The sequence below is a fragment of the Chelonoidis abingdonii genome, chromosome 4 (assembly GCF_003597395.2).
Source record: "Chelonoidis abingdonii isolate Lonesome George chromosome 4, CheloAbing_2.0, whole genome shotgun sequence".
NCBI lineage: Eukaryota > Metazoa > Chordata > Testudines > Testudinidae > Chelonoidis > Chelonoidis abingdonii.
In genome coordinates, this window is record NC_133772.1 from 89,088,402 (window position 1) to 89,108,818 (window position 20,417).

At 40.3% G+C, this 20,417-nt stretch overlaps 1 protein-coding gene across 1 annotated transcript in view; it reads left to right on the forward strand.

The window, feature by feature from the left end:
- LOC116832825 (cytosolic phospholipase A2 epsilon-like) overlaps nucleotides 1–20,417 on the forward strand; it is a 57,387-nt gene that overhangs the window by 21,313 nt on the left and 15,657 nt on the right. The window contains 10 exon segments of the mRNA XM_075065851.1: nucleotides 731–803; nucleotides 4,488–4,624; nucleotides 5,481–5,612; nucleotides 8,232–8,272; nucleotides 12,280–12,322; nucleotides 12,956–13,019; nucleotides 14,363–14,529; nucleotides 14,674–14,751; nucleotides 15,671–15,726; nucleotides 18,839–18,974. Coding sequence (XP_074921952.1) covers nucleotides 731–803; nucleotides 4,488–4,624; nucleotides 5,481–5,612; nucleotides 8,232–8,272; nucleotides 12,280–12,322; nucleotides 12,956–13,019; nucleotides 14,363–14,529; nucleotides 14,674–14,751; nucleotides 15,671–15,726; nucleotides 18,839–18,974 — 927 coding nt within the window.

The following is a 20,417-nucleotide window of genomic DNA, read 5'->3' on the forward strand; positions in this document are numbered from 1 at the left end:
ATGGATGAGTGTGCAGTGGAGTGGAGTTCGGGCAGGCTGAGGAAATATAGAGCTAATTCACCTGCTTGGGCAAAGAGATTGCTCTAAATGATATAAGTTTCCTGGCAACTGCTCTGCTGCCATAGAATTGCTAGGATGGATTGTGCTTCAGCTCTGCCTCTTTGTGCCTTCTTCTGCATTCTGTGCGCAGGAGTGGGGTGGGTGGACTATGCTGGCTTTACATACCTATGCTATTGGTATCCCAAGCTGTGTTCATATGACAACTGTGCTGGTTCTTTGAAACATCAGAGTGCCTCAAAGAGGAGAAACTGGGGCTAGGGTCTGTTCCATTACTTATATTGTATTAATGTCCAAAGCTAATGAGGTTGGGTCCCCATTGTGCTAGGCCCTGTACAAATAGGTAAGATTTGTTTCACAGATGTGGAGATGGTATACAACTGAACATTTTTAGCTCTCTAGTAGATTTATAAAAAAACAGTTAAATGTACTGAGATAATGATGGTAAAATACACAGATTTTATTAGCACTTATTTCGAATGACCTATGTATCAGTAACTTGCTTATGCCTTTTCCTCTCTTGAGTAATATGGTTATTGCAGACTCAGGCCAATAAAGCCTTTGTACCATGCCATGCCATCATGTGTCTCATTTCTCTATATTAGATGCGTGTCTATTGATGAATACACACCTTAATATACATCTGTGTATCTTGTTAATCATTCTTCTGCAGGGAGAAGTAATTTCTATCAACTTGCTCCATGTAAAAATTATAGGAATGAGAAATCTCCGGAAGGCTGACTTGTGTGAGTATTTCTTCTGTTCTTAGCTGTTTCTTATAGTTCTTGAAAGCAATGAGAGAATTTAATAAAAGTATTATTGTCATTGGGATGCACTCAAGCACTAAGAGCTCCCATAGCACCCTGTTTATTATCAGAGTACAAGTACCCATAAGGGTGTCCAAGTATAACTAGGATTTGAAAAAGCATACGGTACCTGACACACTAAGTCTACATGGACTACCATACTTATTACCTGTAATGTCAGATTTCAATCCTAAATGGAGTTACTATAGTCTGTACCTTGTACTACAGGATACCCACAGAAATGTCAGACTCCAGCATCTTGGAGCTAACTGGAGGAAAAAAAGAGATAATCTTAGGGTAAATAATTCTAACATATAGCAATTTTCTAGGGTGAAAGGAAAAGGAATAATCTTTATTGTATATCTGTGCTAGCATTGTATTTTTGTTGCTGAAAACTTGCAAGAATTATTTTTTTGTGGTATTAAAATAATATATTTTATTCTTGTTAGTCTTATGGATTGATATTTGTAACAAGGAGGACAATAGGTTACAGGTTAAAAGAGTGAAATGATCCAGTGATTTTTAGGATTAAAAAAATCTTACTATGCCAGATTTTCTTTCAAATAATGATATCAGGACTTAATTCCAATTAAAAAGACGTGTATGAAAGAGTGAAGAATTGATTGACATACTTTTCATTTAGAAACCTGAGTAAACTTTAAACAATCCCAAAGGGGGAAACCTTATAATTCAAATTTTAGTGCAATTTCCTTTAACATCAAAGCTCAAAAATAAACACAAAGAAAACCACACCTGAGTTTTTCATATAGAACATTTTGGCGACAAGTAACAAAAAAGAGAAAGTTATGTGCCGAAGACGTGGTAAAACTCAACATGCATGGAAAATGTTCACCACCCACAAAGCCGAAGAATATAAGAGTTAGGAAAAAGACCACTGTATGCCACTGTGTGGACCTTAAAATAGGTGGAAATGATGCATAGTGAAGAAGAATCAGGGAAGAGGAGATGTCCACAGCAGAGGTAGTTAAAGAACTGTCACTATCTGATCACAGCACTAGAGATAATAGCAAAAAAGAGCCCAAGATGGTGGAGACCTTTACAATAGAAGTGGTAACAGAACTCTACTGATGTCTGGTCATGGCAGTGCTGGGATCGGGAATGAAGTTCCATCTTCCCCACCAGTACATCTTAATGAGAAGTCGCTTACTGAAGATTGTGATCACAGATCAGTGATGTATTTAGATGCAAATTTAAGACTGATAGCCTTAGAAAGCAGGGAACTTGTAGTAAGTGGAAAGTAAAGTTAGCTCACTGAGTGGATACTAATTTGACTCTCCCAGCAAAGAATTTGGGTCCCCCTCTGGGTTTAAAAAGGGCCAGCTCCTGGAAGAGCTTGCAGATGGCTGATGATCAAGTCAGGAGGAGTGAGCTTCTTTTCCACCAGACAAGGTCTTGCATGGCCCAAGTCCCAGGCTGCAATGAGACCTATTGAAATGTCATTGGTAAATGTGATGATGGAAAAGAGAATGATCTGTGTGCTCACTTTGTTCCTGAACTTCTGAGTGGTCCATCAGGTTCTTCAGAGAATCCTGAGCTACAGAATGTGGAAAGGTAGAGAAAGAAAGAGGTAAAATAAAGAAAAAAAAAAAAAGAAAAATGCCAGATATAAAGACTAAGGGAAGAAAAGGACAGAGCGCAAAATCAAAGAGAAGGAAAAAAAGTAATACGTTGTTAGAGAGCCTGCTGAATAGGACTCTGAATAATCTTGTTGGTAGGCTAGGAGGTTCAGGTAGTTTACCATGTTCTCCCATTAAAACTTATATTCAGCCTTGTTGGTATTAATATGTGTTATAAAATAAGACTGTAAACAAGTATAAATAACCATGGTTTGGGAAGAATGTTTTTGGATTTGGCATGTGCTGGAAGGCACTCTGAGTTAATTCTGTGGGTAATTAATATGCCCAGATGTAGGGCTGACTAGTTGGGTCACTTCCTGATTATTGCTAACCTCTGCTGCAATCACATGTGACTGTGCTTTCTGCTCCTACCTGACCCACAGTATGACACTGGTAAAGTAGTATGCAGGGTTGTTGTAGCTGTGTTGGGCCCAGCGTGTTAGAGAGACAAGGTGGGTGAGGTCATATTGTTTATTGCAGGGGTTCTGAACCTTTTTCTTTCTGAGCCCCCCCCCAACATGCCATAAAAATTCCACGGCCTAGCTGTGCCACAATTGATTTTCTGCATATAAAAGCCAGGACCAGCATTAGGGGGTAGCAAGGAGGACAATTGCCTGGGGCCCTGGTGAAGCTAAGTTGCTCAGGCTTTGGTTTCAGCCCCAAGTGGCAGGGATCAGAGACCTGGGCTTCAGCCTCATGTGGCAAGGCTTCAGCTTTCTGCCCTGGGCCCCAGTGAGTCTAATGCTGGACCTGCTTGGCAGCTCCCCTGAAGCCTGTTTGTGACCCCCAGGCGGTCCTGGACCCTTGGTTGAGAACCACTGTTTTATTGGACCCACTTCTGTTGGTAAGAGAGACAAGTTTTCAAAATTACACAGAGCTCTTTTTCAGGTCTGGAAAATGTACTGAGAACGTCGCAGCTAAATACAAGATGGAACAGATTGTTTAGTATAAATAATTAAAACAACCACAAGGCACTAAAGCCATGGACTTAGTAAGCCATAAATCCAGTATCTCTGTTGCAAAGATCTATAACCCACTATGACTGCAGAGGTGTTAATTAGCCACTTCACCTTGAATGGTCCCTTGAAATATGTGTTAACTACTTATGCTAAATAATCTGTTTCATTTTGTATTTAGCTGTGTACATTTCCCAGACCTGAAAGAAGAGCTCAGTGTAAGCTCAAAAGCTTGTCTCTTTCGCCCACAGCTGGTTCAATAAAAGATATCACCTTATCCTCCTTGCCTCGTTAGTAATGTAACTCTCAAACGTTACTGTCAGGCACCTCTTATTCTCAGGTTTTAAAGGCATATCATATGGGTGGAATAATCTAAAGTCTTAGCATCTTGTAAAGGACAAAGAAGGGTATGTTTTATGTACAAAGCAACTTTACTACACACACATCTTAGTGGTTTGTGTAAATATGAATGCATGTGTATGTAGAGATGTGTTTGCACATTATTATTTTTCTGATAAAAAAGTTTTAAGAAAAAAGCTGGGTAGATGTATAGAAGCAGGAAAAGGGCTCAGAGATGTGTTTTGTGGATTGTAAAATGGTTGGGGGACCTATCTTAACAGCACCTGTCTCCTACCAGACCAGGCTTTGCTCTTGTTGAGTCAGCTCACTCCTTGGGTTAATTCTGTCTGAACTCTCTGAAGGAATCTAGAGAAGTAGTTTCCAGCAGGGTTAGCTGTTTTATTTAAGCCTTATTTAAGCCTTCTTAGCAAACAAATCAAAACCTCGTAGACTCTCCCCTCAAATGTCTGTGGAGGCCGAGTAGTCCCTCTCTCAATTCTCCCCCCCATGCCAGCAACTTCAGTAATCAATATTTCCTGGCTATTACCTCAGACCCTCAGCAATGAAGGACTCCACACACTCCCTTCTGTCCGTTTGATTTTTAAGTTTTAAATGAGTCTGATGCACTAATTCCTTCAGTGATACTGCACATCGGGTAGACTGTTACTTATAATTTACCTTCTTTTATACAGTAAGCCAGTCCGATTGCTATGTGGAACTGTGGCTGCCAACTGCCTCAACTCAAAGGGTTCGGACCAAAACAATCAAAAACTGTAAAAATCCAGTCTGGAATGAAACCTTCTGTTACAGGATTGACAGTCGTCTTAAGGTATGATACACGAGAGCGCTCCATTCCTGTCAGGGATCTGAAGCTTTCCTGCAGATCTAAACTGAGCCAGAATTTCTTTAGACTTCACCCTGAAATTAATTACCCACTCATTTACTGGAACTCTTTGAAGGACCCTTAACAGGGTGCATATCTCACCTGTCCTCTGCCCATTAATTCGTCTCCCCAAGAACTTATTCTAACATTCCCAAGTCCTGGACAGCTTCAAGGGGCAGCCAGTTTATTTTCCAATCAACCTATCTGAAAAATGCTTCCTCCTTCTTCCCCAGAAAATTACCCCCATCTGAGGTCTAGGACAGGCAAAATTCAATCCTGGGCCAGTGACTGTTTTTCTAGCCATGACATTGTTATGAATATGTAAAGTCCTATATCTTGGAATTCTGCAGGATTAAATATGAACATCCTACACCATTGGAAGGGAAAGTTTCTTACTAGGGACCATAATTACGTCTAGTCCTACAAGGTACCAAGATAATAGACTTAAAAATGGAGACATTTTAAAGCATGGAAATACTATTTTAGGTCATTTTTTGATGTTTTATTCTCACTCAGAACCCTATAGTTACATAGGCCCAGAATCAGACTCTAGAGAGATATACATATGCATATACATATGGCCTGAGTGGAACCCGCACCCCTATTACTCAGTTTATTTCTTTAAAGTAGAATAAGTGTAATATGGCCTCACCCATTCTGTCTTACTCTCTCACTTCTCCCATTCCTTCTTTTACTACTTGTCCTATGTGCATAGACTAAACATGCATAGCCTCAAGGATTTCCTACTAACAGGGTTCTTTGAAATTATATAATTTGTAAAAACCTTTACTTCTGTTCCCAGAACATGCTGGAGCTGAAAGTCTGTGATGAAGATAGATTCAGCAAAGATGATGAACTCTGCACAGTTCTTTTTGACGTAGCTAAACTTCAAGTTGGGTATAAAGGTCGTGTGAAGTTTGTGTTGAATCCCCAGGTGAGCAATGAAATCATAGTGAGAACTGAAGGAAAAGACATTTGTGTGGGTTTTCCTTCTAAATATTTTCTTGTATTGTATTTTATTGGTCCTTGCTGTGGATTGGATTGCCCCCATCTGTCTATCAATCTTTCTTACATTGTTACAGGAAAAATCTGCTTGAAAATTTATTCTGCCATTATTATAATGAAGAGTTTGGCCAGAATTTCAACATTCTTGATCAGTGGAAGTTGACTGTGGTTTGATACGGTTGGTCAGGTTTGTTTTTTTTTGGGAACAAATCTCTCCACTGACTTTCAAAGGTTGTACTTTCCTGAGATTATGAGCACCTGATAGCACTATTCATAATTACTCTGTCATAACTTGTTTCCTATGAGTTAGTAGCTCTGACTTTCCAATCAGTTTGGTATAAAACAGCTGATAATTTTTACCTAGGTAGTTCAATGTTCAAACATGAGCAGCCTAAGTAGAATAGCCAAATCCCACCTCTGGATATTCACATTGGCACCGCGGCACCTAAATGTTGATGCAAGCAATCCATGGCATGATTTCAGCATACAGTTTAGGTGCTCTGTTTTGGAAATTGGGCCCACTATTTCAAAGAATTTTCCTAACTGATAATTTGCAAAGTATATATAGCTGGGAAAAGACTATGTTGAAGAGCTGTACAATGTGCCGAACACAAGTGATGAAATGGTGCTGGGGAAGCTTCCTGGCACTAATGAGGGAGAGCAGATACCAGAATTCTTAGAAGAAGTAGAAAAGATTTTGATAGAAAGCTGAAAACAAAAAGGTGCAAGAAAGTGACAATATCATTGCAGAGCTGCTTCAAGTAGGTGAGGAACACACAGTAAAGATGATGCACCAGCTATTTAACAAGATTCACAGACAAGACTGTGCTGGGAAAAGCATTCACCAAGATTTGCAGAAAAGAATGAAGAGCTATGTGGAACTGATGCTTGCAGGTGAACAGGCCGGATTTAGACTGGGACAAAGTACAATAAATCAGCTCTTTGTAATAAGACAGATATTGGAGAAATAGAACATTCTCTGGGAACCAAACCTATTACAGCAACTTTATAAATTTCAAACTTACATTTGTCAGAAAGGGCTATGGCAAGTCTTGGGAATGTCTGGCATCCCTGAAAAATTGATCAAGGTGATAGAAAATGTCTGTAGTGGGGGTAGTCAATTTATTTTTTTGCAAGGTCCAAATTTCTTGGTCAAGGTATAGTCAAGGTCCAGACTCCAGAGAAAATAATAATTAAAAAAGATAATAAGTAAATAAAAAGATTTTGGGGCCCATTCAAAAGTGTCTAGCAGTCCAGATTTGGCTCGTGTTCCTCCTATTGATTACAGCATGTAGATGAGTGGAGTGAGAGTAGGCAAGAAGCTGATAGAATTATTTAAGATGGCTATAAGAGTAAGACAATGATTCCTGCTATCACCAGATTTGTTCAACTTGATAGTGGAAGCAACAATGGTTGTAGGGCTGAGAGATGAAATGGGAGAAGTCATATTATATTGGAGGACAGTGAATAATCTTAGAATCTCAGATAATTTTGACCTCAAAGCATGGATCAAGGAGGATTTACACGGACTAACTGACAAGGTACATCAAGAAAGCAGAAAATTTGGACTGAAGAGCAGCACCAGAGAAGAGAAATGTTATGGCAACTGGGAGACAAGAGGAAAAGCTAAAAGTCAGAAACAAAGAACTAGAACAATTGAAAAAACGTACACTGGAAGACTGATATCAAAGAATGGGAATTGTAAAGATGACATAAGTAGCAGCATGAGACTGATTGCTACTGCATTTGGAAAACTCTAAGATCTGGAAAGCCAAACACATTTGCATAAAAATGAAAATCAGCATATATGAGACAATTGTGCCATTACTGTTGCTTGGGTCAGAAAGCTGGAGTATGAGGAAAGACATTGACAGCAGATATGAACTGACTGAAGCTGAAGGACATACCAAGAATTTCAAGAACACAGAAGATAAAGAATGGAGTGATAAGAAAACAGCAAGGGCAAAAAATAATGCTATTGCAGAAAATTCAAGAAAGATGACTGTGATGGTTTAAACATATGTCAAGAATGGACTTGGAAAGGATACCATACATGGTGATACATACCAGAGTGCAAGGAACTAGACTAGAAGAAAATGTGTTGAATAGACATTGAACAATAAGGTTTAAAGATGAAGAAAGCCATGAAGCTGGTACAAGACAGAAAGTGGTGGAAAGACTTCATTTGGCCCAATCATTGCTGTTTAGCTGATGGATGGGAATCATAGAAGAAGAAGAATATAGCTGGGATGGTGGGTGTTGGCAGAAAACAGATCTGCCCAATGTCTTATGTCCAGGTAACAATGATGGCAATTGTGGTGAGGTGCTAGATATGTTAGCAAGGAGAGTTAAGAATCTCTCTTCCTCATTCAGTGATGTCCATCTCCACTGAAGTGCAGGGAGCTTTTTCAAAGTAACCTTTGCTATTTTTTTCCTGCTGATACAGTCTCCTTGTACACCTGTGGATCCAGGCTCAAACAATCAACAGTTACCTTTATGTGGAAGGGTTATTTCTTATTGACTTAATTCACTTCTTTTTGATTTTCAGGAACAGGAGGAGCTGGAGGTGGAGTTCATACTGCAGAACCTGTGAGTGAAACTTTGAATGTTATAGACTCTCTAACTGGTAGAAGAAAAACAATTTGGAAAGTAATAAATTGGCAATGGGGAATGTATTCTATGTGCCTGCTGCCTCCTAAGGAATATCCAGTCCCACCAGAATTCTGTCTTTTTCCAAATTCTTATGGATTCTTGAGTGAACCGATGTACACAACTTATTTCCATAGCTGAATATGGTAGCTTCTCTTGTAATGTAACCATTGTCAAGATTAAGTTTTTGTCCCGGATATTTTTAGTAAAAGTCAGGGACAGGTCATAGGCAATAAATAAAAATTAATGGAAGCCCGTGACCTGTCCCTGACTTTTACTAAAAATATCCCTGACAAAAGGGGTTCAGCACCCACTGCTGCTAGGGCTCCCAGGTGCTCACTGCTGTGGTGCGTGGGAGCTCTGGGGTCCCCCTGCCCATGGGGCTGGGCTGCTATGGGGTCCCCCTCTCCCCTATGGTAGCTGCGGGGTCCTCCAGCTGCTGGTTATGACTGGGCAGCTGCCGGGGGTCCTCCCATGGCTCGCTGCTGCTGGGCAGCTGCAGGGGGTGCCCCCCACAGCTACTGCTGCTGGACATTTGCAGGGTCTGCTGGCCAGCTGCCGTGGTTCAGCAGCTGCGGGGAGTCCCCCTCCATTTGTCACAGCAGTGGGGAGTCACCACCCCCCTGCGGTGCTGGGCAGCTGCAAGGTCTGCAGGTCCCTTGCTGCCTGCCTTGGCTGGGCAGCTGTTGGGTCCCCCACCAGGGTGGGGGCTGGGAGCTATGGGGGCAGGGCTGGCTGGGAGCTCCAGCCCCAAGGCAGAAAATGTCATGGAACTCAATAGAAGTCATGGATTCCGTGACATAATGGTAGCCTTAATCATCATTCATGTAAAGAAATTTCGCCTGATGTGGTTATTGCCTGTTATCTCCCCAGCTTAGGGTGACCAGATGTCCTGATTTTACAGGGACAATCCCGATTTTTGGGTCTTTTTCTTACATTGGCTCCTATTACACGCCACTCCATCCCGGTTTTTCACATTTGCTGTCTAGTCACCCTACCCCAGCTTAAATCAAGGTCTTGTTGATTGTTATTAAGAAAAGCTTATTTGTATGAGTCTGTTACTTTGTTACCAAGATCTTAAGATAATAATTTTATTTAGAAAGTGTAATCACAGGGCCAGAAAGGTGGTTGCAGCACAGTACAGTGACCCTTTAATATTTTCCTTTGTTGATTTCATGACTCTGGCCTGCAGTGTGACCTCAGTGGAAAAGTTATGCCTTTTGACTTCTAAAAAATGTTTGTTGAATTTTCCGTATTATTTCATCACCAGATGGCAGCACGAAATTAATTTTATACATTCATTCCAATTCACTTTGATTTAAAGGGGAAGAAAATATTTTGGTTGTTTAGTTTCTGTGACTGTGATGAAAACCTTCTTTAGCCTTCTGCCTCCACTCCTTACATCACTATCCGCAGTCTGACAGGTGTATACCTGTCACTAGAGAGTCCCACTTCTTAGTATCAATATCAATAGTACGGTCCAAGAACCAGATACTTTGGTTCTGACCAGCCCAAGTAGCTACACATGCGCTTACCTGCAGACTGCCTCTGCACCAACAGCTGAGCCAAGCCATGGCAGACACATTGCCCACTGCCTGTGGGCCCAAAACCCAGGCCTGTGTGTGGGTGACAACTGCTTGCCCCTGGGTAGCAATGACTGAAGAGGTAAGTTATTTTTATTTAGGTGGTTGTTTTGTGCCTTTTGTGTTGATTTTTGTTGTGTATTAAACTTTGTGTTTAATCAATACTCATGTTTCCTTTCTCTTTCATGTTTCCACTGGTAGGACCCAGAAACGGGGCGACCCTGTGAGAAGGGCTGAGGGGATAGGATCCAGGCTGGCTGGGTGGCTTGGCTTGGCCAATATTCCCGTTCTTCGTGATCTAATGTAGCCCAGGCCCTGATACCAAGGGGCAGACAAGTACTTGTGGCAGATCCTGGCAAACCAAAAGGTACTGTCAGTGTATAAAGAGGTTGTGGGGACCTAGAGGGCCCAATGGGTTGTTGACTCTTGACAGTCTTTCTTCCTTCTGTCTGTCTTTCAGATGTCCCAACTTGAAGAGGTGCTTCAGTCTTCTAGGAACTGCAGCAGAAGGCCCTTCAGTCCCCCTCCAAAGGCTTTCATGTCACACACACTCCCTCCCTTGTTTGGAAATGTGAAGGAAAATATTTTTTAAAAACATGTAAAATAGAGGAAATAAATGTAAATAGATGTACAAAAAGTTGTGTAAAATGTGAATGTTAAAAGATAATAATCACAAAAGGTGAAAGCATGTTTTTGCAATTTTTAGTAAATAAACAATCCTTAGTTGCTTTAACTCTGGTATATTATTTCTAGAAGTTTCCCCTACTGTGCTAAGAGCAGCTGATTCCATTAGTTAGCTGTTTTGGATCCTGCAGAAGGAAATCAGAGCAACAGGCACAGGGGATGGTGGCTTCTGAAGCTTTATGTATGTTGTTTCTTTAAATCTGAAGCAGGAAGTCAGGCATAATGGTGGGACTGGGGAAGGTTCTTGACAGAAGCTTGAAAGTGAAGGAGAGGGACAGACAAAGTAGCTTTGGGGCTCATAATTGTTTCTTTATTCCAATATAGTGTTAGAAGTGACACTTACTGCGATTCTTTACCATGTTCACTGGACAGTGGAATTTTCAAGAGATGAGAGGCTGGTGACACGAAAACCCAGACTTATAGCCTGATCCTGAGGTCACCCAGGTTTTACACCATTGTAACTTCATGGTCTTCAGAACACATACTCCAGATTTATACTAGTTTCTCCGAGAACAGAATCAGGTCCACAGCGGGCTCTTGAATCAAGAGGCCACTGAGCTGTGTGTGGCAGCTATTGAAAAACAGGGAGGCCAGGTCTTCCTGTGAAAAAGTTCAAAAAGTACATATTTATCTAGGAATTCATCTTATCTTGTATTTATTAAACACAACATAATTGCCCACCCCTGCCTGAAACAAGAACTGTAATGACAGTATCTGTCTAACAGCAACTTTAACTACTAACACAGGAACCAAATATCACGAGCTTTGTTGTCCATTTCCTGGAATCAGGTTTGTGTAACTGTGAATGCGTAGGGCACAGGTTGCGACATCTCCACACACCCTCCAGAATAACATGCCATCCATCCCTGGTTTTATGTGCTCATGTTCCCTATATAGCTCCATTGGGTAGCATATTTACATATTTAATACTTAAGGGCCAGATTTGCAATTGGTGGAAGTCATTTAAGTCAATGGAGCAACAATGTACATGAACTTGAGGATCTGACTCTAAGTTATTATGACTATGTTCCATACCTCACTAATAACATGAGTTACATGGGCTGCAATGTGAATTTGCAACTGTAATATCAAAGAATAATGCATTATATGATGTCTTGAATAGATCAGCAATTGTCTGATTTATCAGAAAGGGGGACATTTTTACGCACACACACACAAAATCTGGTATTATTTTGAGTTTCATTTCCATTTTGCAGTTCACCTTTAAAATAAGTGTAGAAAATTCTCCCCTCATTGTGCTAGTATGGAATCTTAGATGAATGCATCCGGTTTTCATTTATGGAGGCCTGGGTTTGAACTATTCAGACAGATTTAATGATCTCAAACTCTTCACAGTTTAGGTATGGAGTATATAAGAAATTGCTGCATGCTTTGACACAGTACACAGCTTCTGCTTGGCACAGTGCCAGGGCTGGAATATCAGGGGCTTTAAAGGTTAACTTCTATTTTTCACTGTTAAAGAAGTGCATGGAAACTTGCACAATACCCATATGCTAGAACTGGCTTCTAGTGCTAGTCCCACTTCTGGGACAACCATGAGTTAAAAAAAAAAATTAAGTGAGCAATATAAAAGTTGAGGGGAAAAGTCTGTGTCTGATATACTTAGTCATTTAAATAATTCTAATCTTGACATTTGTATTTTTAATTTTGTTTTTTTAGTCTGGACTGTCCTGAAAACATCATTACTAATGGAATACTAGTGGTAATCTTTTTATTTCCTGAGATCTTTCCTGTCCCACACAACAAGTACTGGCATTACTGCTAGCACTAGGAAAATGTGCTGTCCAGTGCTTGAACAGCACACTCCTATGGAGAGACAGTCTGGAACTGGGATAGCTGTGAACTCTCTGCTACTCTAGCAGAGTGTCAACTTCTGCCAAAGTCTGAATGTGGTACAGCTGTAAGCACTCAGTGTTCCCACCTTCTAATGCAAGTGTGAGAATTTCCCTAGCCACTACTCCTATGCTTTTCTCTGAAGTGGTTAGTGCTTGATTATTCAAAGTGATAAAAACACACACACGCAGCTTCCCTCAAGCTATTCTCTCTAAAAAAACCCCTGTTATCTGAATAGCTTTCCATTCCATTATTCCCCCTCCCTTGAAGAGTACGTTACTTTTCTGTTCATACTTGTAAGATGCACCTATTTTCTCCTCCTTTATACTCCCCAACATGGAAACAATATGTCACAGTCACCATCCCCCCATCTAAGGACTAGGTATGATTCCCTTTGTTGTCACTGCTTAATCAACTAGAGGAGTTAATGGAGAACAATGTGACTCACTTAGAACCCCATCTGTGTCACCCTTTGTTATTTATTTGGTCATCTCTCTTTCAGTCTCGTGAAGTTTCCTGTTTGGAAGTTAATGGGCAGGCAAAGAAGCTCAAGCAACAATCCACAAGTGAGGTTATTGCTTCATTAACTGACTTTTTATATGTTATGATTTAGTAGTTATAACTGAAGTTAGAAAATGAGTAATCCATTATTAAGGGCTTTATAAAGGGGACTGTGTTCAGTTGTTCTCCCTGCTCACTGACTGTAAGACAAGAAATAATGGGCTTAATCTGCACTTTGGGAGATTTAGATTAGATATTAGGAGCCATTTGCCAACTGTAAGAGTAGTTCAGCACTGGACTAGGCTTCCAAGGGAGGTTGTGGAATCCCCATCATCAGAGGTTATTAAGAACAGATTGGACAAACACCAGTCAGGGATGGTCCTGCTCAGGGCCGTCCCTAGCCATTTGGGTGCCCTATGCAGTCCCCCTGTGGGGGGGGGGGGGGGGGGGGGGGGGGGGGGAGGGGCTGTGTTGGGCTCCAGGCCTCCCCCGCCCCAGGGTCTGTGAGGCAGGGTCTGTGGAAAGTCTATTTCTCTACTGTGGAGTGCAGGGGAGTCTGCAGAGAACTTCACCCCTGGCAGTACTGGCTTGGCTTGTGTGGTGTGTGGATTAGAGACAGGGTACTTTCTGGCTGAGGAGACCTAGGGACTCTGTGAGAATGAGGACCAGAACAGTGTCCCTGCCAGGGGGGAAGAAATGGAATTTTCCCCCATCCCACCTCCAAGAAATATCTGAATTGATGCCACTGAATGGAAAGATTGTTTCAGCTGTAACAACACCATTGCTGCCGCTTGTTAGTGTATGTACAATGTGCCTCAGGTGGCATGTGACCAGATTCATCACTGAATTTGATCCACTCGTTGGATCATTAGCTTCCCTGGGCTAGGCCGGGCACTGACAGGGAGTGTGGCATGAATGCTGATCCATGTCCCCCACCATTGCAACTGAGCAGTTATCACAGAAAGACACTGATAAATCAGTCTATTTGAATTGCAATTAGGATCTTTGACTTTTATAAGGAGTATGGCATAAAGTACAATGCATATCAGAATAGAACGGCAGTGAATAAATGGCTCCCATATCCAGTTTGAATCGTATTTATCCAAAAAAAACCCTTTAATCTGAAATTCCTTCTAATCTAAATCTTGGTTAGAGTCCTCCAATTAAAGCACTTACTCAGTGACTCACTGAATTATTTGAATCCTCATTTACCTGAATATTTGTTATGGGATTTTAGATAGATGGGATTTTTAGTATCTTTTGGGGGCAGTCTCTAGATTTACTAAGCAACTACTATTATGAGACAATGCAAAGAACTCCTCAATGAATGCAGTGTATAAATCATGAAAAGTTTATTTCTGGGCAACTACTGTTAAGGTTCTCCTTGTTCACTGTCTTTTGTCTTCAGAGGAAGAACTCACACTTACAGTTAAAGGATCCTATGAAGAAACCCAGAAGATTTCATTGGATGCTGACTCCAGCCTCAGGAATAGAGATTCCATTGTGTTTCACTACGTAAAGAATAACCAAACAAAACTGGATGTTACACTGCCAAAGAAGATGCGTGACTGTGGTGTATGTAATCATTAGCCTTAATGAAAATATCATTTGGAGTAGAATGTAAACAGCAACATCAATCTAATTCATGTGTTTTGGGGAGGGTTAGCCCCTTTCTTCTTGTGATAAATCACCAACATTTCCACTTTTCTTTTAATTCAGCAAACCTCAGATAAAGAAGAATCCCTGCCTCTGCCTCTAAATTCACTCCCTTTGCAAAAGAAAATAACAATAGCAGTGGTGAGTGCTGCAAACCTTTTGGAATAAATAATTTAACTACATTACTACTCTGATATAACGCGACCTGATATAACATGAATTCGGATATAATGTGGTAAAGCAGTGCTCTGGGCGGGCAGGGCTGCACACCCTGGGGGATCAAAGCAAGTTCAATATAACTCAGTTTCACTTATAACGCGGTAAGATTTTTGTCTCCCAAGGACAGCATTATGTTGGAGTAGAGGTGTATGTTTAAATTTTTACTAATGCAAGAAAGTTATTAACATCATAATTGTTGTTCAAAGTGTAGCTGATTATGTAGGTTTATAAAAATTGCTCAAAAATCATGATACTTATTATTAAAGTACAAAATAGCAACAATCATTTTTTTGTCCTAATAACCATTTGAAGCCTACAATCTTAAGATTCTACACTTAAATGATCTATAAGACTACAAATCCCTCTGTCACACACATACCAGAATGCATTTATAAAAAATGGGGGTAATGCCTTTTCATTATTGTTGGTGATAAAATGAAATTTCAGTGTACATTGTTTAATTACAATCAGATGTTCCTTCAATGTTGATTTTCTTCATTATATTGAAGACAATCACAATTTATTGATAATACTTCTCCCACTATATTCTATCTAACACATGGTATTTTATTAAACTAACAATTAATATTGCATTCTATTACTAACATCCTGCCACAATAACCCTCCAAATAGAACATGAGACTATTCCACTTATTACTTTATCCATTGTACATTTGCATTTTTCCATTAACTGCAAATATATTTGCAGTTATTTGAGCATATACTATAGTTAGACTTGTCAGATATTGCTAATTGGAGAGCAGGCAAAACTCACTCTAAGACTAAGAGAAAGAAAGGTTTAAAAATATGATGGTAATTTATCTACTTTCTTAATTTCCAGGACAAAACATCTGACTTGCATGTGAAGGCAAAAGGCTGGTAAGATTTCTTATCTTGGTTTTTAGGCATTGACTATGCTGGCAAGTGAAAGACAAAACTTTTGTCCTTCAGAGGTGTTACAAAACACATAGCCCTGAAAGTGAAAAGGGTTCCATTGCTTCTTATGCATCATCAAAGGAAATGTTACCTGAGATTCAGCCAGTTGTATCTGCACAGGCATCGCTGAAAGCATAATGTGAAGACAATGAGGTTGCACTGATATAACCGAGGCACAATTTGGCTGACAGAATCTTTATTACTGGGTCTGATGCACAAGAAAAAAAGAACACAGCTTGACTTTCAGGTGGAATTTGTAGGGCCAGAAGTCAGGGGAAAAACTTTTTACTTGTAAACTTAGCACATTTGATATGGAATCACTGAAACAGTAAACAAGGAATTCCATGCTGCCATTTCTGCAGTTGCTTTTGGGGGGAATAATTACACTTTATAAACCAACCAAACATAAAAGAGAACATGTTGTGTGCATTATAACACACAATTGGCCAGATTCTGGAGTCCAGGTGAAGGTCTTCTAGCACAAGATGTGGCCAGGGTGGAAAGGTGACTAAGTCACCTATGTGGTCTCCCAATGCTGGTGCTGCTCTAAGCTAAGTCTGACCGCAGGTGTCAATGGCCTGAAGGAACTTTTGGCTGTTGGGAATCACTGGGGTGCAAGGATTTTTTGGCGACCCCCCATTTCCCCTTTCCATATCCTCTCCTCTAGACAAGAGGAGAGAGTGGCTTACGCACTGGCAGGATGGCTCAATGCCACCAGAGAATCCTCTTGTATTGGATAAATCTTTCTGTGGCTGGCTAAACAAAGATTCTGTCTGCATGAGCGAGTCTGGCCCAGTATGATCATTATTTTCATGGGGCTCATGAAACAGAGGTTAGCCAGCAATCTGAAATTTAGACACACACTGACTGATGCTTCCCTTCTCCTCAGATGAACCGATAATCTTGCAAGGTAAAACTAATATTAAATGTAATATTGTAATTAGAGCTGGTTGGGAATTTTTGATGAAACGTTATTTCACTGGAAAATGTCAGTTCATTGAAATGGACCCTTTCTCATAGAAAGTTTCAGTTTCAGCAAACTTTTTGACTTGATTTTTTTTTTTTAAAAAAGGTTTGAAATTATTGAAATATTTCATTTCAACATTTTCTTAATGAAAAATTCCAGTTTTCCAGGTTGAAATGTCTTTTTGTTTAAAAATTCAAGCTAATTATAGTACTGTAAAAATGTTTTTTTAAAGGTCAAAAATCTAAACAAAATGTTTCAGAATTATTTAAAAAAGTTCTTTAACTGCAATTTTTTCAGATTTTGTTTTGTGGAAATTTTTGAGATTCTGACTTTTCATCCTGATTCAAGATGGGAATTTTTTTTTTCAAAATCTTGAGGTTTTTTGCAGGGTGGGAAAAGTGTTTCCTGTCAGGCTATAACTGCAATATCTTATAGAATATTATTTAGTCAATTCAAAGAAGACATGGTAAAGAATATGTCACTGCAGCCTTGAAAAAGTTTTTCAGATCTTGACAGTACCGTAGTTAACAAAGAAAAAGGACCACATGAACTATACCCTTCCACTTTCTAGAAAGGAGGAAGAGCTGTGTGCTTAATCTCAATCCAGAAGTGAACTTTATCAGAAAGTCTGAAGAAAATAGATACAGCTGTTTGGGACCTTTTTGGGGTGTGAGGGTTTTTTTCCCTACCATTCTGAAAATATTCAGACACATTTTTACATTCAGAAAATCATTAAAATGACTTTGTTTTTAAAGATTAAACTTGGTAAGTGAATGATGTGTGCTTTGCAAAAGTGGCTGGGAATGGAAAATTATAGTAGTTACCCATGAACATAGGTTTCAGAGTAGCAGCTGTGTTAGTCTGTATCTGCAAAAAGAACAGGAGTATTTGTGTCATCTGATGAAGTGGGCTGTAGCCCACGAAAGCTTATGCTCAAATAAATTTGTTAGTCTCTAAGGTGCCACAAGTACTCCTGTTCTTTTTCCATGAAACATACATACTCATGAACTATCATTTCAGCTAATATCCTGTGTAAGTTTGCAACCACCAGAGGGTAATGTGACCAAAGCCTCTTGGGAAATTCTGACATTCTATCCTGTAGGAGTTTTTGAAGACAAACACGCAGATATGAATCACAATCTGTGTTTTTGTCTTTTAAGTCTCAATTCTGCAAACACTTAAGCACATGCTTAATTTTACTCGTGAGGAAATTCATTGGAATTGTCCATGTGCTTAAGTGTTTGCAGGGACAGACACTTAGATTAGCCCAAATGGCCATGGAGGTCTACTTGGAAGGGGAGGTCTTGCAGTATCTGTGCCTTGGATTGCAAGCTCTCCGTGCATATCTCTAGGCAACACTTACCACATTTTGGGTGCTAATGTAATATAAACAAACAAAAACAGAACATTGACCTTGACCAGCATACTTGTTCATTACTAATGGAAGAAGTGCACACAGAGTGGGGTTATCCAGCTGTTTTCTAATAGAAGCAAATTATACACAGAACTACACTTGTACAACTGCACACAAGTCTATGGGGTTTCATGAGTTAGCTGAGGGCAGAATTTGACCAGGTGATGCAGTGGTAACTGAATCACAATTAAAGTTGTGTTCCAGAATTCAGTTTAACAGGAACACTAAACATTTACTTTGTACACAACCTCATTGCAAGGGCAAAAACCAAAAGATGAAACTATAAACTCGGAATGCTATTTGAATTTTTCAGGGTGGTTTGATGAGAAATAGATTGACACAGAAAGACTACTAAGAGTTCAAAAATCACCCTTCAGATGAAAAATTGCCCAATTGTCACACTTTCCTTTGTGACTCCTATTGCAAGAAACCTGAAGCATGCTGGGACCTATCCTTTGTCCACATTGTTGCTCCTCATGTGCCAGTAATAGAAATATCACCCTTTTTTTTACATTGCTCAGTCTATATACAGGTGTGGAAATAGCCTGTCGTGTAAGTCTGATGATGGAGTTTATTGACTGTCTGCTCTATATAGGTCCTAAGTAATAATATACCTGCATACATTTTTTGTCATTGCTGAGCTGATGGATGGGAATCAAAGAAGATGACATTTGCTGTGGTTTGTGTTTCAGGCCAAAAGACATGGATGTGCGCTTTGGGTTTGACTTGTGCACAGAGGAACAGGATTTCCTGTGTAAAAGGAAGAAGTATGTTGCTTCTACTGTGAAGAAAGTGCTCCAGCTAGAGGAGGACCTGCAGGACCATGAAGTATGTGGAACTGAATTGTGGGTATCTCCCCTTTCCTCTTTCCAATGGTAGTGCTGCGTGCGGCTGGTGGCATTTTTCTTACAGGAGCAGTATATCTTCCGAGTAGTCAGAAAACCTTAGAAGTAAGCAGTGGGTTATTTGCTTTCAAGGAGTGCAATGAGTGGCTCCAGGATTAATCAGATATATTAGGCTGCATTTATTGGTAGCTTTGAACAGAGATGACGCTCCCTGGACAGATGCTGACCACTGGCAGGAGAAATGAGTCTAGGAGTTGTACAGCCTGCCAGTGCCTCCTCCCTCCCACACATCCCCAGGCAAAAGTTTGAGGATATCCAGAGTACTGGGGCCCAGCCACCCACCTTCACTCCCAGAACCATGCAGGGCAGAAGTCCTTTCCCTCTTGTTACCTCCCAAGGGCAGGTCCAGATCTCTGGACCGAAAGACTGGGAGCATAGGAGCTGCCAGAGCAGTATGGTGAGCGAGGTGGGGCAGAGCAGGTCAGGTGGGATGTATGTCTTTACAGCCTCTCTACAGTCCCCTGATGTTATGAGTTACAGTTTCCTTTTGTACTGCTCATTTGTATCAAGGAAAGGGGGATGCCTGTCAGGCAGAAGGTTTGTAGTAGACACTGGAGGAGTGTCTGCGATTGCTGAGTGGAGGTAGTTTGTATGATGGAGGCAGGGTGGGGATATGTCTGTTGTAATGGGGATCTTCGGCTGACTTTATTTTTTAGTTCAAAATGAAAAGTCATTTTGAACTTTTAGGCAAGTTACACTAAAAAAAGTAATGATTTTTTTGCAGAGGTCAAAATCAAAACAAAACCAGCGTTGCTGAAACAAAATGTTTCCATTAATGCAATCTGATTTTTGGGTGGTAGAGTGAGGTATTGATTTGCAAAAATTGTTGCCCTCTCAAAAATTCTTAGGGGAAGGGAAAACTGTTTCCCATCCAGCTCTACTCATTTACTCTTTTTCATGACAAAAGAACAGCAGAGGACATGATGAAATTAAAAGATAACAAATTTAAATAGGCAGATGAACATATCTTTCTATACAACATATAATCAGCCATGCAACTCACTGTCACAGGATGTTATGAAAGTAAATGGCTTAGTAAGATTAAGAAGGACATCAAGTAAAGATCCGGTTGGGGTCTGGAAACACCCCCATGATATTGTACTGCACAATTCCACTTATTACTAGGTGTTTGTGCATTTTTCTGAAGCCCTGACCAGTCTCAGAGCCAGAATCATGGATTAAAAAGCAGTTCTGGTAGGGCAATACCTATATTTTTATGCTGACTTCCAGGTGATGCACGTTAGGTGAATTCTAATATAGTGAGTTGGTCTCCAATTGTATAATAAAAACAAACAAACAAATCAAAAGCAACAGAATACGAGCCTTCACTGTCCCATCAGTTAGGAGATAGGAATGGAAGTAGTTA